The 17,674-nt window shown below is 43.9% G+C and overlaps 1 protein-coding gene across 1 annotated transcript in view; it reads right to left on the minus strand.

Moving 5' to 3' along the window:
- The window catches only part of LOC119448560 (kinesin-like protein KIF3A), a 60,401-nt gene extending 42,768 nt beyond the window's left edge, over positions 1–17,633 (minus strand). Inside the window, exons 1-11 of the mRNA XM_037711793.2 lie at positions 17,534–17,633; positions 17,126–17,226; positions 16,888–17,059; positions 16,135–16,279; positions 15,985–16,069; positions 15,787–15,892; positions 13,542–13,681; positions 8,424–8,621; positions 3,657–3,831; positions 2,996–3,091; positions 1,907–2,054 (exon numbers count right to left, since the gene is read on the minus strand). Of these exons, the coding sequence (XP_037567721.1) occupies positions 1,907–2,054; positions 2,996–3,091; positions 3,657–3,831; positions 8,424–8,621; positions 13,542–13,681; positions 15,787–15,892; positions 15,985–16,069; positions 16,135–16,279; positions 16,888–17,059; positions 17,126–17,218 (1,358 nt within the window). The 5' untranslated portion in view covers positions 17,219–17,226; positions 17,534–17,633. The remainder of the gene's footprint in view (positions 1–1,906; positions 2,055–2,995; positions 3,092–3,656; positions 3,832–8,423; positions 8,622–13,541; positions 13,682–15,786; positions 15,893–15,984; positions 16,070–16,134; positions 16,280–16,887; positions 17,060–17,125; positions 17,227–17,533) is intronic.
- Positions 17,634–17,674: the final 41 nt, after the last annotated feature.

Below are 17,674 nucleotides of genomic sequence, written 5' to 3' on the forward strand. Positions count from 1 at the left end.
ATGAGTGTACAGTATAGACCACTTATAACGTAACCGCTTATAGTGCAGGACCGGATATAGTGCGGTCTTTTCAGACTCCCGTTAATTTTCCCATAGCACTCGATGTATACACATATCACTTATAGTGCAGTTGCGGGAAATGAAATACCGGTTACAGTGCGGCTGCCTGGGAGTACGGAAGTCAGCGGAGACTGCAAACGCTCCCCTCAAACGGGCGCCCCAAGGAGTGCTCGAGGAAGAAAGAGAGACGAAGTGGAGGAGAAAGGCACGTGGTGCGAACGAATATTGAGTGCGAGTCGTGAAATATCAGGGTGCGCATAGCGAGCGAGGGCCACGCAACTGCCAACGCCGGCCTAGCTCGCTTCACAATAACGGCAGTAAATGAATCTTCAGGGAGCGGGCGGCGCCGGCACGGCACAGGGAAGGGGCACGCAGAGACCGTGGAATGTGAGGGAGGAGGGCGGCAGGGAAGCGGATTTTGCCTCGGCAACTCTGCCGCTTCGGTGGCTCCCCTCGCCCTCCCTCGTACCTCCCTCACTTTCGACTGTCACCGTGCGCGCCTGCCACTGTGCAGGCACAGCCGCTACAGCCGGCCCGGCGCCAGCTCCACGAAGTTTCATTTTCTGCCGTTATCGGGAAGCGGGCGTCGGCCGGCCTGGGACAGCGCCGCTGCTTCCCTCTGCGCTGTAGCCGCAGCGTGTAAGGTCAACACGTGACTAGAAAGTAGAGGAAGCATAAAGGAGAAAGAAGGGTTCACTGCCATTTTCTACGCGTGGCTGCGGTAGAGTGGCTGAGACGTGGGCACGTACACGCATGTTCCGGCGCAACGCAGAATCGGCGACCTTGCCATTTGAGAGAGGGTGAAATTTCCGCCGCGTTTTCTTTCTTTCTTTTCTGTTCGCGCGCGACATTGAGGGGTCTCTCCTAAGCTTTTACTCTATGGCAGTGCCGGCGCAATGCCGGTCGGAGGCGCCGCCGCGTGAATGATTTCGAATTAACGAGATTCGACTGTAAATTGAATGCAAACGTTCTAGCCGCATTCCTCGACTGTCGCATACACGTGATGGCTCGGTGTACATGTTTTGCATATGTGCAGGCCTTGAAAATTGTTGCTTTGGTTATAGTGCGGTACCGCTTATAGTGCGGATATTCGCGACTCCGGCGACTTACGTTATAAGCGGTCTACACTGTACATGTTATCTGCTCTTTAACCCTTAACTCACCAATAGCTTGGTGGCTATCATGTTGTGCTGCTGAGCTCGAGGTCACGAGTTAAATCCCGACCGCAAAAGCCCTATTTCAGTGGGAGTGAAATGAAAAAAATTTTCATGTACTTAGATTGAGGTGCACGCTAAAGAACCCCAGGTGGTCGAAATTCAATCCGGAGTTCCCCACTATAGCGTGCCTTATAATCAGATTGTGATTTTGGCACATAAAGCCCCAAAATTGAATTATTATTTTTAACCATTTTCTAACTGAAGTCTAGACGGACGCGTCCTTGTGAGCTGTATTAAGAAAGCTGAATACAGCTGGTGATGTGCACAGCTTGCCATGGTTTAAAATTAATTTAACAGGGCACCAGCAGCCCCAATGAGTTTGCTTCTAGTTAGCAGTTTACACTAAATGGCAACATGTGTTCTGCACAGTGTCATATTGCAAGTGGGTTATTGATGCGTCTGGCATATTGCAAGGCCCAGCATAGGTGTTGAGGGAGAAATGGCCGCTGATAGCAGCATAATTTTGGTCATTGTCAGCCGTGGAGAAAGGGTTATTCACAACTGTGTCTCAAAATTTCAATACACGTGTACACAAACTATGGAAACAGGCAGAAAAGAAAAAAAAAAGGCATACAATAACACTGAACAAAATAACACAATGAAAGAGCATTCAAGCAGCAAGAACCAACCTTGCTGCATTCAGCTGTTGTTCTCTCATCTCAAGCTCACTAGCGAGACGGTCACGCTCTTCCTGGGCCATGTCTTTTTTTTCTGATAAGGTCTTTCTGTCCGCTAAAATCTGCGCTTGTATCTCACGCATCTTTTCCTCGGAAATGGCTGCAGAAACAACAAAGCAGCATTTATGCCCCCCACACACATAAACACACGTGGCAATGACTGCTTCTCAATTTACTGTTCTACAGAGTACTAATCAACCACCACATATACAAGGGGACTTATACTACGCTTGGTGAGATTTAGGGGCTGATTACAGCTGATTTTCAAAGCAGCAACATGGTACGCATGTACAACCTGTTTCAGCAAAGGAAATAAGTGAGATTATTTCCCAGCAATGGCTTTCATGATTTGTGCAACAATTGCCAATAAGCCATTTAACTAAAGATCAATTAATTAACTTCCTCATTCATTTTAGCGCATGTGTCATAAATGTGGAACATAAACGAGTGAGTGTACAAGGTGCATCAATGTAGTAATAGGAATGATACAAAAAATTGCGATGCACCTGCAACCTATTTACTTAAGGCTGAAGCATCTGGCATACTGCATTTAAAACGAAAGTTAAGAGACCACAAGGAACTTGTCTGACAATGTGTCACATGTGGTCTCCTGACACAACACAGCTAGTGTGTGCAGTCTTTGTCAAAATAAATAAAAACAGTGCACACATGAGCGCAGCTGGCTAAGGGTTGTGCTGTTGGCTTCCCGTTGTGTCCCACAGTACAAAAGTCCTTCAGTTCAATAGTCAGATCAAAAGGAGATGAACTTCTCGTCTTCATTTTCCAGAACTTTCTAGCATCAGGAGTTCCATGGCAGCAACATGAACCAGCCACAACTCGGCGGCATTGTGCCTCTGGTGGTTTTGGTCCTTCTAACAAAGACTGTACAGGTAGCCGTTACTTAAAACAATGGATAAGTTAGCCTTGTAGCGAAAGGAACACTAGTGAGGGAGCATTTATGAAGTAAATACAGCATTCAGGAAGCATTATCACCAAATGAATTGCTGGGAGTGCACAGAAAAAGATGTGCAACTCACGAACCTTTTTTTCGTTTCCGCTTGTCCTTTTTATCAGTGTTGTCATCACCACAGCTAGCTTCTTCACTACTGTCATCCTCCGGTGTTGAATCATCAGCCCCTGAAACAGCAATAGATGCTCTAAGTAATCTGCAATTTATGCCCGACTAACAGCTGCCACACTATTACCAGAAAGTATTTTCCTGCTCAAGCTACTTCAACAGACAAATAATCGGTTAATATACAGTCAAATCTCGTTATGTATAAAGAAGTCACATAAGACATAATTATACCTTTGCTAGATCAAATATTCATAACATAAGCCTATATTAATTGAACAATGATATCAGTAAGAAATATTTTAGCTTTACTTCATTATATATCTGTATTAATTATATCCAGGTTCCAATGTATCTTGTGGACCAAATACAGAGCAGTCACATCTGTCACCACTTTTGTAAAAGACTGTTCCTGCAATGTTAACAGCTCATAAACCATCGCAACTATTTTTCTAGAAAATACTTAGGTGTAGCTCTGTGTGAATGCTGCCAAGCCGTAACAATTTCTTTACATTTGTCAATTCAAAGGCGAGCATAACACTTCATTAGTTTTAAATTTTAACTTCTGTGATGTAACTTCTGAGAGCTAGACTCCTGACCATTTATAAAAAGAAAAAGACAGTGCACCTTCCTGCAGCTGTTTTCTGAGGTCTTCAATTTCTTTCTGAAACTGACGAAGCAGGGCGTCCTTTGGATCTTCATTGATACGAGCCTTATTCTTTATATTCTTGGCTCGGTTGGCATAACGAAGAGCACTAATTGTTTCATCATAGTTGTAGTCGGCAGGGCCAATGTTGGTGCACTGTAAGCATTGAATAAATGCGTAAGCATCAGAGAAAAACAGCGACAAAAGTTCAAGTTTGCCAGGTAACAAGCTAGAAACCAAGAGAGGCGTGCGCCTATCATAAACACAGGACATACCGATCTTTGAAGGCTCATCTCGTCACCACTGACCTCAATGATGCCCCCAATAAAGACACACTGGCTTGCAGTGCTGGACTCTATTTCAGCGATTTAAGCATACAGGAACATATAATGCTGCCGAGTGCTCGCAGTGCCGCCGTCATTGCGTACTATGACAGCAGGCTGCACACTAACTCTACCAAGTGCGAGGACTGCAAGGTCTTGCTTGCAGTTAGTATGAGCTTCATGGGCTAGCAAAACTAGTGCAGCACATGCAATAACAAAACTAGCAAAACATGAGAGTGCAAGCGGCACAGGATCAAGTGAAAACCAAACCTTTCGACCACCCGCGTCTTTGTCAAGGCTAACATCAGTGACTCCTTTTCACGGAGAAAGAGTAACAGGAGGCGAAACTCTGGGCCGGCGCCAGCGCGAGCACTGGTCGTGATAATGTCACGCTGGGAGAGGAGGAGACGCACTGGTGGTGAAGGTTGGCGCAGTGCCCCTTGCGGCGACAGAAGGAACTACTTCCCTTAGCGGTTGGAGCGGCGTGCGCACGGCCGCGGTGACGGAGGAAAAAAACAAAAGCTCCTTCCTACATGGCCGTCATGATGGCCGCGGTCTCCGACGGCATCATCTGCTACTGACCGCTTGCGCTGGGTTGTCGGATACCGCCCAAAAAGTTTTGCACCAGCGCGGTTGGCACTCCAGGGATAAAATACCTGTGGACCGCATTAGTATACATATTTTTTCCAGATTATTATATTTAGGATCACATGCTTTTTATGTGGCAATAAGACTAAGGAACTAGCGCACTTGAAAGATCAGATGATCTGCGATAATAGCCATCAAGCAGCCGCGCGCGAGCAGACGACAAGAGCGCGCTCACCGCGTCACGGATCCTCTGCATTGCTTCGACAAACCGTCACGTGACCATACGTCAGGCGTTCTGTAGGGGGCGCTGCAACGACGTCCGCCGCCGCGCTCCTGTGTGATATTATGACGACGCGGGAAGGAAGCTGCATGCCAATGTCAGGCAATACACCCTATTGTCTCTTCACGATTAAGTCCCTCAGCGGTTCCTATAGTCCAATGTCCTGTGACCATTTCTGGCACTTAGCCTTACTCCACTCTCACAACCACAGCTGTGCACCAATTTAGTCTTACGACACAGCCCTACATCGCTGCAGTCTATTCATGAGTGTACGATTATATGGCTTCCACCAGGAAAAAAAAAAAAAGAGAGAACTGAGCAGCTTGGTACATGACTGAAATTATAAACCAGTAGACCCAACTGACTGTGCAAGATCAGTGCACAAAAGAGCAGTGAACATACAACAGGATGCAGACCTATACAGATACCAAGCATTCATTCCAGAAGGTCATTGCTAGAACTACCATGTTTTGTGCATATAACCCACACCATTACGGCAGTGCGTGCCGCACTGCCATGATGTCACACCTTAAAGCAAGGTTCTTCCGCGCTGTCATCCTCTGTCATGTGAATGCTAGCTGCGAAGTGGTCCGATTCACATCACATGACACATGACTGTTTCGTCCACAATCACGTCCATTGTTTAAATCCACAGGGGGAGGGTGGACAGAGCTGCTACCTGAAGATACGACGTGGACGAGTTGAACATCCGCGAAGGGAGACTGTTTTGCAAATATTTTAGCGTTGTTGTATGCAGTTATTTCTGCAGGTTATACGTGCGGATTTTTTTTTTTTTCCAGGTTGCTGTTTTTGGGTGTGCGGGTTATACGCGATGGTGCCTTATACGCGGAAAAATACGGTATGTTGAAATCATGCTTCTTGGTTTTCTGAAGCACACACACAAAATAAAAATTCTGCAGAACCCCTCTCATGACGACTGTCGACGGTAATGAGTTTAGCATTGAGTCCATATTGACACAATGTATAAGGAAATGTATGAGGCTGTGTACTGCAGCGGGACTACTCTTTCACGTTTCTTTAAGAACACTCGGCACCATCTAGCGCCACCACCACAACACTTGTGCATGGTCTCCGATACGCACAATGCGCCATTGCATGCGAACGCTCAGTTTCACATTATTGGGCCAAAAAATTCACTGGATGTGGAATTTGTGAAAAGGCTGAATTTCTGTGAAGGTTGGGCAAGCAGCCTGGAACTCACATTAGCAGTCTGCACTAACAAGTGCCACCAACACAGCACTGTACTTTTTTTACAGGCTGCATGACTGAACTATGCGGACATTCTGCTTCTTTAGAACCCGTGTCCCACTAACTTTTTGGAGTTGAATGTACATAATGTACAATGCTGTGAATGAAACTTTGCGCCCCGGAAAGGCATTTGTCCCGCGTTCGAATCCCCGGACCAGGACGAACTTTTCCTCAACTGCGACGCTTTCTTTCTGAGAAACCTGTATGAACTTCCTTTGTAGCTTCGTGCTACATTCGGGTGGATGCCAATTTTCCCTTTCAAAAGTAGTCCAGCTGCAAAGCAGTGCTCCTTGAAGTGTTACGTGGCCAGTGGCCACACCACGACTGCTAACAGCACACCGTTCCTTATCACTAACGCCTGTTCCAACATATATTGTAACCCGCATCGAAGACACATCATAATGCGCACTGTAAACACATAGAACAAACATCACACCCAACACAGCATTCCTTTTTCCCATGTGGCTGTTAGAAGCTATTGGAAAAAACAGCACCTCTTCAAAACAGCCGAGACCGCCTCGTCATAACAATTACCAAAGCTGCTCGCAGCATGTGCATGACACAGACCCATCCAATAGGAGAAAAGCAAACTGTGGCAGAACCCATCTCGCAATGACTGTTGACGGTAATGAGTTAGCATTGAATTAATATAGTGACACAATGTACTGCCACTGTGAAAATGAGTTATGTATGAGGTGTGCACTGCAGTGGGACTCCACTTTTGACTCCACTTTTGCACTTCCCAAGAACACTCAGTGCCATCTAGCGCCGCAGCCGCAAAGCCTGCATGTAGCCTCGGAAATGCATGGCACGCCGGTGCATGCGAACGCTGAGAAAAACGTCATGCGGCACCCGCACTTCTTTCTCGCATTTATTTATGGATGTGCTGTGCCATCCAGTGGCACTGCCAAGAAGTCAGCGTGTGAGACATGTACTGCAGCAGGACTCATCTTTTGCACTTCCTTAAGAACACTCGGCGCCATTTAGCGCCGCTGCAGCAGAGCGTGCAGTGTGGCCTCTTAAATGCATGGCGCGCCAGTACGTGCCAACGCTGAGAAATGTGTCAATTGGAAACCGGACTCCTCTCTCACGTTTCTTTCTGGACGCGCTGCTCCATCTGTTGGCAGTGCTAAGAAGTCTGCACGTGGCCTCCGAGACGAGAAGCGTGGCGCGCCGGTGCTTGCAAGTGCTGACAATTGTTCCCTCGCTTGCCGCGGACCCAGTGGCACATACTCAGCGACCCAAGTTGGCAAGAGGTTCATTTAAGAGCAGGCACATACCCAAAGTGTTTATGGCGCAGCTTGTTAAAACGTTGGCAGTGAAAGGTGTTCATTGAAAAGTGGCACATACCCGGTCCATTTGTAGCGCAGCCTGCTAGTGAATCGGGTTGCTGTCGTTGAGGAACCTTTGTGACGTGAGTTCGATTCCACTCAGCATCGAAGAAATTTAAGGGATAGTTTCCGTCATTGTAAAGACGCACATTCCTAGTGGCGCATACCTAGTTACCGAAGTTGGCGTCAAAGACGTTCACTGAACGGTGGCACACACCTACTGGCCCATACTCAATGACCCAAGTTGGAACTAAAAAGGTTCATTGAAGACCAGCACAGACCGAGTGGCACATACCCGGTGCTCTAAGTCGGCATCAAAGAGTTTCTTCGAAAAGCAGTACCTACCCAGTCCCACGTCTACAGTAACCCATGTCGGCGCGTAAGAGGTTTGTTGAAGAACGACACGTATGTACACATTGTCACAAACTCAATAACCCAAGTTAGTCCGATGGCTGGTTTCAAGCCCTGCTACCTCAGCACAGCAACCTGATGCGCCACACACACAACACAGACAGAGATAGAGACGGAGACAGACAGACAGACCCCTGAATATGCATGAAGTACCCTAAGAATGCGAATGCAATAAAGAAACTGACAATTTATTTGATCTGTAGATCCATGGTGTTTAACATACCTAAACTATGCTTTAAGAGCACTAAGAGATAGTGCAGAAGAGCTTTCTGAATTAATACTGACTACCCAAGATTCCTCACTGATCATGTAAGTTTGTGTAGATGAGCGTTATTGCATTCTGCCTCCATCGAAGTGAAGCTGCAGTGGCCAGGCTTTGAGCCCGCAGCCACTTTCTCACATTTATGTCAGAAATGGTTTTGGAGTATCATTTTTAGGAAAATGCAGCCTCCTGCAAAAGATCATGCTCTCTTTCACAGCATCACATGCTGTGTATGAAGTGCATGCTCAGCATGATTTCATGAAAGAGAGTAAAAATGTACTTGCCATCAAAGTCTTGGAATTGCCACCAAGAGAATCTTGCAACAGACGGGTCAGTTTGGAATTCCGATAAGGCACGTGCGTGCTTTTGCCATCAACCAGAGCAGAGATAACATTGCCAAGGGTTGAAAGGGACAAGTTAATTTTCGATGCCTCTCGTAGCCTCTGACCTGAAGAGCCCGTTTTGCTCTGACGCTCAGAACCCTGGAAAGGCAAGCAAGAACAAAATATTCAATTAATTTTTCTCAAGGATGAAAATAACAGTGAGTAAGATTCAGTCTTGAAGTACACACTTTCTTATGAATCCCCGAAAGGAGAGCACAGTGCAGTCTGCTTAGAATTACATAAAATTATAAATTCATGGAATGACTATAAATTTATATGTGATCCTAACTTAATATAAATGTCTGGAAAAAAAAAACACTTTACTAAATCCAATGTTTGGGGGACAACTTGGTTCTTTCCTCAGGGGTTAAACAGCAGATGCCGCAGTGCGCAACAGTGCAGCTTTATAAAAGGTGATCAGCCACATATACTATACTTCTGCCTTTGTGTGATTACTGATCACTTTTCAGGAGAAAGGATCAAATAATGCATTTTTTTCCCCAGGAAGCTGTTTTCTAGTAATATAAGAAGATGTCAAGTAATATATTACAGCGAAAGCACTATTCAGCTACGTTCCAGACAGTTGTGCCACACGAGAAGACAAAGAGAAAAAAAAAAAGCAAAAGCAAATCACATTTCCAAGCACCAGAAGACTCTGTGAAGGAAGGCTAACATAGTACCAAGTCTACAGAGGCTGTGTTCTTTCAAGCAGCGTTCCAGCAACTGAAAATACACCAACTAGCTGAACGTTACGTTCTGCAGGGCTACACAGAGTCACAAGCTTGTGCAGGGTCTAGCGATTTCTGGGTGCCACGACCAAGTACTCTCTCACTGGGACATTAAAACCTCAAGAAACACCAAAGCCTATCTGTAATCTGTGGCAGAACCATTACTACCTTGCTTCCATTGAATCTGTCTCAATAAAGAGTACATGATAGAACAAAAAGAAGAGAGGAACAAGAAAGGAGATAAAATAAGCACTGTCCTGTCAAACCTTGTCCGGTCTCCTTTTTCACTAATTTGTTCCTGTTTGCACTATCCACCATTAAGGTCTAACTAATCAGTCTAGTTTTATACCTTGCCGCAATACCAGGTCGCCTATGACATTAGCTGTGGCCTTATTGTGTCTGAGTCTTTGCTTGAGCTGTCTACAAGCAGAATGTTTATCCTCATCTTTTCTGCTTCGTGTCGTAAACTGCCATGCCAAAATAGATCTTCTGTCATGTCGTGCCAACAGCAGTGTTCTCATGTTTACTTACAGCTACGCATCCCACTTTTTTTCATGCTGTTAGATTTAAACCTAATCCTGGTTTAAACTTCTTTTGTATCATAATTACTACAGTGCAAACAATGAAGATGAAGGGGAGACATGAAACGACAGGACCATGCACTGTCTCCCCTTCGTTTTCATTGCATGCACTGTAGTAATTATGAATCAATACCAACTAGCACAATTCATTATTTTTTCCTTTATATGAGTATACCTCTCCTTTGTCTAATTTGTAAAATATAATTATGTGCTCACTACTGTCAAATGACTCCCAGCTTCCTTCCATTTCACGCATCCTGCTGACAAGTATGACGTTCAAGCACCTCTTCATGGACCCCTTAAGTTCACTACACAATTTGGCACACATATTCCACACAATGCAAATGAGTGGTTCGTGTGTACATATATCAAAATTACGGGTGTGCAAATATCAAATTTTCCATTTCGAACCGAATTCGAATATTGAAAACCAAGTGTGAATCAAATCAAATATTTTGCGAATATTTTTCAAATCATTTTCAAATACAAATACTGCTGGTTATGCAAAAATGCAATTTTTTCACCAACCAGAGGTACGAAAAAATAAGCAAGTTTATTGCACAGCAAATAATGTGCAGAAAAATTATGCTTTGAGGCCAACAAAATTCTCTAGTGCAACATTTCTGCTTGACAGCATCACAACTGCAATTATTCAATGTTGTCATGAAGGAAGGATAGCTACTTGACGCGTTCAGTGAGCAGCGACACCCTCCTACATGTCACAATTCCTTCAGACACTGAAAAGAGCCGCTCACTGGACACACTAGTGTCTGGTTTCGGCAGGTATCTCTTCGCAAGTCAGGCCAACAGTGGACGCCATGCTTACACTGCCACTTACACAGATCTTCTTTTTGGCCTAAAGTTTCATCATGCACATATCTTTCAACCTGTCTTTGTGGCAGTAAAAATTGCTGCTGGTTAATGGGCTTATCAAAGTCTTTCTACAGTGCTGACGTGGAAGGAGCCTCTTCAGAAGTTTCGTTGTTGAGGACATATCTGGGTTCCTTGGTGTTCAAACTTTCCTTGCTTCTTCTAAAGCCGGGTTTTTAACCCAGTTTGCCATTGAAGCATCCTGGTGGTACTCAACTACTACTTAGTGTGAGGGTCTAAAGACATTACCAAGCTTTGCCAAATTGTAGCCAAATTTGTAGTTTGGAAACCGTGCTTTTAGGCACTTAGCCAGATTAGTAGCAGATACAGAGATTTCCACCTGGCGGCTGGTGTTGTCCAAATACACGAAGAAGCAGTACGGCGCGGGTACTTGAGCTGATAGTGTCGGGTAGCCATAAGCACCAGCAGTGGCCCTGTGATAGTGACCTCTTTTGTACTTTTGAAAGCCTTCACTGCAAAGCAAATATGCTTCACCGCAATACGCTATGTATGCTTTGCCTGCATGACATGGCTGTACTGCAGCAAAGTTGGTTTTCGAATAGTAAATGTGTTCTTCAAATTGAATCGAATACCAACCAATTCGAATTGAGTATTCGCACACCGTTAAGCACACCAAGCATAGATTTGTACTGCATGGGTGTATGGGAAAAGATCTTGTGGTTGGGAGGACCAGTTGGTTATAGAATTAAACATGACATTTGATATCACCCATTATAATACTCAACAATGTTGCACATCTAGCTAGCGATAAAAACATACGAAGCTCTGCTAAGTTAAACTAAGCTAAGACATTTTTGCACAAATTGTGACGATATGTCTGCAAAGTCTAGAAGCAGGATTCATACTCATATTTCTCATAGGATTCAAATTGCCATGTGTACTTATTTATCTTTCCTGGTGGTCGCCCTTCACCGGCTAACAAATGCCCAAAGTTATCGCCCAGTACAAGACACGCCTTTCTGTATCGGAAGTTTCTATAATGTTATCGCTGGTTCTATCCATTTCCTATGCTGTCGCTGAGTCATGCGTAATCAGCTTGCGTGCACGATGAGAATAGCGGTGTGCATTCTAGAACTTACGTGAGCACCAGCAATTACACAGGAAGGTGCAATGAGGCATGTCTAAAAAGCTGACGCGTCAGATCTGCACAACAGATTTCGACAATTGAAGAGTGTGCTCGTCGCTATCATTGTGCTGAGTGTTACTTGCTTTTGCTGGGCACAGGTTTGGCCAAGAAACAGTTAGTTTTGCAACTTGCATTGTGACACTGTAGTCCTTCACCGTCACTACAACATGACAATATTTGCTCAGAAAGTGCTTTTTTTAGCAAAGGTGTCATCTTGCAATAGAACGTAATTATCCAATATATTTGCCCACGTGTTAATAATAAAGTATTTAATAGAACAAGCTTCTTGAATGAAATACAGTAGAACCTCGTTGATACATTTCTGTTTGTTGCATTTTCCCGGCTCTTATGCTTGGAAGGTCCGGTCCTATTTTGTTTCAATATGGTCAAGTGTATTAGCTTCCTGTTTGGTACGTTTATCTTCTTCGTTGTCATGTCCAAAACTGTGACGGCACACCACCAATGTGGCATTGTCCGTCTGTAGCACCTACATTGATTGCCACATGCTACTGCTGAGAATGGTCACTTTGCAGAACCTGCTGCGCGGCCCAGAAGGATCACTATTGCCCTGCTCAGATTGTCGCAAGTTGCTGATCTCAACATGGCTCATAAATTCTAAAGCCAAGAGGAAGTCGACAAGGGCACAATGGGTCACCCGAAACCCGCATTCACTGGAGTTGCTAGAAAGACAAGAAACTTGTTTTTCTAGTGGCTCTATTGTTCACGGTCGCTGTCTCGCAACCTTCGTTACCTAGCATGGTTGCTTCGATATACAAGGTGCTGCTGAAGCTGAAAAAGGGCTGCGAATGCTTGGAAAGAGGCTGTCATTATCGAAGATTAGACTTAAGTGTCAGATGGAAATTACAAGCTTCATTTAGCATGCTACACGGTTACAACCACTCCAAGAGAGTGTTTTAATGTTCAGTCTAACTGCCAGACAACAACAAGTTTTACTGAGTGGGTTTTCAATAATGTGTTGGCTTCCTATTCAACTTCAAAAATAAGAAATTTGTGAGGGTAGCTTTTTGTTTCCTCAGTAGTGCTACCGCAAGTATTATCTGATGTTACGTTTTCCCAGATCATATGTTATTTTTCTGTGGTCCCCTAAAAAAATGTATCAATGATGTTCTTGAAAAATAATGATAGGGTGAAGTGGAACGATACCAATGAAGAACCGTGACCTCAGCCAAAAGCAGATCAAGGAACAAGAATAAGACGTAGAAGACCAAGAAAAAGAAAGAAATAAAACATAACAAAAAGCAGAACTGAGATGCCCACTTTAAACTATTCACCTTCCGGAGTATCTCACTACGGTGAGGCTCTTAATCAGATCGAGGTTCTGGCATGTAAAAGCCCAGAATTTTATTAGTTTATTAACACAACAGTAGTTCATAATAATTTTTATCAGTTAAATAAACCTAATTTCCAGTTATGTTCTTGAATGCAAGAAATCTGCGTATTGTTCGGTCGATGTCATGCAAAGAAAAATAATTTTAGAACATTGCACCCAATGAGGCTGGGTGATAAAGTACACATTTCCTTCCCTATTTAGTGCTCACGTGACATGTTTCTAATATGAGCTGTCAGTATTAGCATGCAATAAATGCATTCACTCACAAGTGTGGGTACAGAAAGATGAAGGCAACAAACACAAGCCACAACAGGATGAGTTGGGATGACTTATGAAACTTACAGCCAGGTCGACGAGGTGAAGCTTGCCGACACGGACATGCTGCCTACCATCGAGACCACACTCGCTGCACTCCACGGTGATTGTGAACATGGCGTGAGAACGAGAGCTGTGTGCGTTCATGTTAGTTGCACCCACAGCTCCTGAGGATGGGAGACGGTATGCTCAGCAAAGTGCATGGGTGACCAATAAGAAAAGGAGCACTTGATTTATGTTCATGGGGCACTACAGAGCAACATTAAATCTGACTTAATTACCCTAGCGAAGTATTATTTTAGAGCTCCATTTTCATTCATTTGACACAAAAAGGTTGCTTACTGCTCGAGAAAATTAATACCAAACTTAACTTCCTCAAATTTCATGCCGAAACCCCAGTGCTGGTCAAGTCAGTGCGACATCATGAATTTAAAGGCATCTATTTGCACTATCTTGATCCCTGTAAGCATGAACTGTTGTACAACAGCACATGGTTGCACTCTGTGGCCGCACATCGAAGCAAACATGCGCAGGCGCAGTCACACCTAGAGGTGTGGCTTCATGTCGTCGGCTACACTTGGCATAGCTACATCGCAAGCTTGCATGTCCAAACAATGTAACAGATGAAATGAAGCCATGCTTCCAGGCGTCACGGCACCTGCGCAGACCTGCTTTGATGCATACGGTCGCATCCACTGCACTGGTGCTTTGCGAAGCGCAGCCATGCACTCTCGTATTCATGCTCACAGCGATCTAGACTCCCTCCGGGCCGTTTTGGCACTGAAGAAGCTTTCAAAATGTGCTATATTAAGCCTTTGGTTTCTTTGGAAAGCAATGTAGTCTTTCTATACCGATAAACAGTTAATAAAACTCGAGCAGAAGCTGTCAATATCCGTGACTTGAAGGAAAGTAGGAGCAAGAACTTCAAGGCGATGTTGCCAGTTGCCTTTCACTTCTGCATTTTTTCTGCCTTGACAAAAAACCTCCTCTGACAGCAAGAGTGGCCATTTGACTATTGTGTAAGTGTAATTTAGTAATTGCAGCTTTACTTATATTCTTCTTTATTGCCCCTTTTAAGACCATCAACTGCCATTCTTTTCACTCAGAAATAAAAAAATTGTCACAAGGTATACTCTTTGACCCAGCAAGTAAGCCTTGAATTCACAAATCACTGATGTTAACTGAATACTGATCAGACGTTCTGTTTAGTAATGGACCACCCTGTGCCCCTCACAATCTACTTAAATGAATACGCTGACCACTAAGTTTTAAACACCAAATGGTTCTCTTATGATGATGATGATGATAATATGTGGTGCTTTACAACATAGAGGCCAAATGTGGCCAGGCACCAAGAATCTCGCACTTCATCATCAATGGTAGTATGCAGGACAAAGAACAAAGCGTAACATGACTGTACAAAGGCCTAGACATAACAGTGGCTGCATAGGGGCTATATGTGCATTAAAGGCACACATGTGGTGAGATGCGCTTCAAGAACTTTTATTTGTGATAGGCCAATTAAAGGAAACATAAAAACATAGGTGGTTCACATGCCACCTTTCGTTTATCCCCAGTCTTGGCCAAGCCCCTCAAGCCCTAAACATTGCATTTCCAGTTCTCGTGCCGGCCATTATCAAGCATGTTAAATAATATGAGAGAGGACAGGTAAGGAATACACTATCACTCCAGTGCTGGATGTGATTTTTTACAAGGTAATTATTTCTCTCTCTCTAGCATAAAGCAACAAAGGAAACATATTATTAAGCTTGTTCAGAAAAAATAAAAAATATTTCCTTCAACATATATGTAAGTTTTAAATACTCTTTTCCAAACCCATGGTAATAAAGTAATGTAAAATCCAAATTAAAATGACGGTCTGCCACATCTCAACAGCACAATATGAAATGAGTTGATGAGCATAGTTTATGACAAAAGCAAGGAAGCTGTGGCCTAGATGAACAAAACTCTCATCCTTGGCAATATATGTACAAACTCATGGAACAAACAAAGCTTCGGCTTGTGATGAAGTAATATTTTGGGAATTATTTTATTCGGTTTGAAAAGTCAAAATGGCACAAATTTTGTCAATAAAGACCTCACTCTATTTAAAATGCAAACTTTCATACACATGTGATCAGGATGGCCCAAAGAAGTAGATATCACGTGCCAACCAAAGTAGCGGTTACTTAATACCACGCAGGCATACATTTTGATGTCACATGACAGAAAGTTTTAACAGTGTTACACAAAATAATCAAAGTGACCTCACTATTTTTGTTTCCAAGTGTCATGATTCGATCCAGTTCATCTGCTGTTTTGACGACACAACTTGAAAGTCCTTTGACATATACACCAATGTCTGGCCTTTCCTTAACCTGGAGAACACAAACAGACATTACATTACTTCCCTTGGACAACGGTTGTCAAGCTACAACAAGACAGCCTTAGCATGGTGTAAGGTGCTTACTTCAAGCCTTGCATTTTGGTCCTTTGCCAGAAGATCTCTGGCCTCTTCATTGTAAATCTCAAGGTATGATGCCCTCACTAGGAACCTTGACGAAGCAAACTACAAATTAGTACACAATTGACAACCATACATCGTGAACCAGCATCTTACTTCTTGTCACCCTCGGCTTTAGCAATGTGGCCAAAGATATGCGCAAATGAGTTTGGAATGATCCCTTTTAACTCTGGCACTGAGCGGTCTCCCACCATGGTGAACGTCTTTCCTGTACCCGTCTGTCCGTAAGCAAAAATAGTGCCTGCAAAATAAAAAAAAGAAAAGACAGCACAGGTATGACGGAGACCAAAATTACTAGCCTGCTAGTTGCTCCCAGCAAATGAAGTTGCAGCTGTTAATAAACCTGCTTGTGAAACAAACCACAATGATTGCGTCATATTGTGGTTTGTTGCTACAACTTGCACAGCAGTGGCCATGTTTCTTTCTTCTCTGACTAGATTAGTTTGGCGGAAAATAGAGAATCAAATCATTTTCAGTAGCGCACCCAGGATCTCTGCCAGGGGCGGTTGAATTTTTGTGGGGATATCCAAGACTCTATGTTAAAACGTGAATGCAAGCAGTGGCTTCCTTCAAGAAAGAAAAGTCATTTAGACAATATTTAATTTAGTGGGAAATAGCTACGAATGTTCCAAATGACATAGCTACTCACAGCAACGACTGGGTCAGCTTAAACCTTAAATCTACAGATATGCAATGACTCTGTCAGTCCAACAGATATGTGGCCTGTCTGTGGTGTGCTCTGAGAGTATGCATGCGAAGTATGTATGCAAAATATATGCGCAAAGTATTCCCATGCCTGATACATTACTTGTCCGAGCTAGATTGTATTAGAATCCAAGCATCACTTACCATTATATCCTTCGAGCACGTTTTCGACGATCGGTCTAGCTGCCTGGTTGTAGACTTCGACTTGCTTCGAATTCACATCAAACACGGTGTCAAACGTGAACATTTTAGGGGGTACATCTCCGTGTGCCCCATTTGGGTTGGTAACCAAGACTGTCCCCTGAACAGTGTCAACCTGCAGTGCGAGTTCAAAGCTACTCAGTACAAAGACAGGAACGGTAAAACAACGAGTAGAACTCACCGCCACAATTTCATGACATCCTGCAGCCTGCTCCTTTTCACTGAGAGGGCGGCATCGGACCACGACGCGAATATTCTCGGCGTCGGCCGACATAATACGCACTGTAAGATTGAAATTGAAATAGTACGCTCAGTTTCTTTGCGCGAGTGATGCGACCATGGATGAAGGATGGATGCGACATTCCCAGCACCTAAGCTTGGCTGCACAAAATACTTGAACAATATGCTATTTATAGGCGACAGTAATATCACACTTCAAGAAGCAAGAAAAGTAAGCGACGCGATAACCGCAGCCAACATCCTCCTCTGTAGCGCAGGTAGCATTATTCAGACACCCACGAGCAAATGAAGAACTAGAATTATTATAACATCGTGACATAATGTAATAGATAACGCATGATTAGCTTACGAGCAGTTTGATCTTCTTAGCACATGAGTGACATATCACTTGCAAAGCCTCCGCCGTTTGTACCGGTTGGTTTCCAAGAGCCCGATACTCCAAAACGAAACAAAAATGCCATAACAAAACCACAACAAAACTGGCTAAATC

Source organism: Dermacentor silvarum, chromosome 4 (assembly GCF_013339745.2).
Source record: "Dermacentor silvarum isolate Dsil-2018 chromosome 4, BIME_Dsil_1.4, whole genome shotgun sequence".
Taxonomy (NCBI): domain Eukaryota; kingdom Metazoa; phylum Arthropoda; class Arachnida; order Ixodida; family Ixodidae; genus Dermacentor; species Dermacentor silvarum.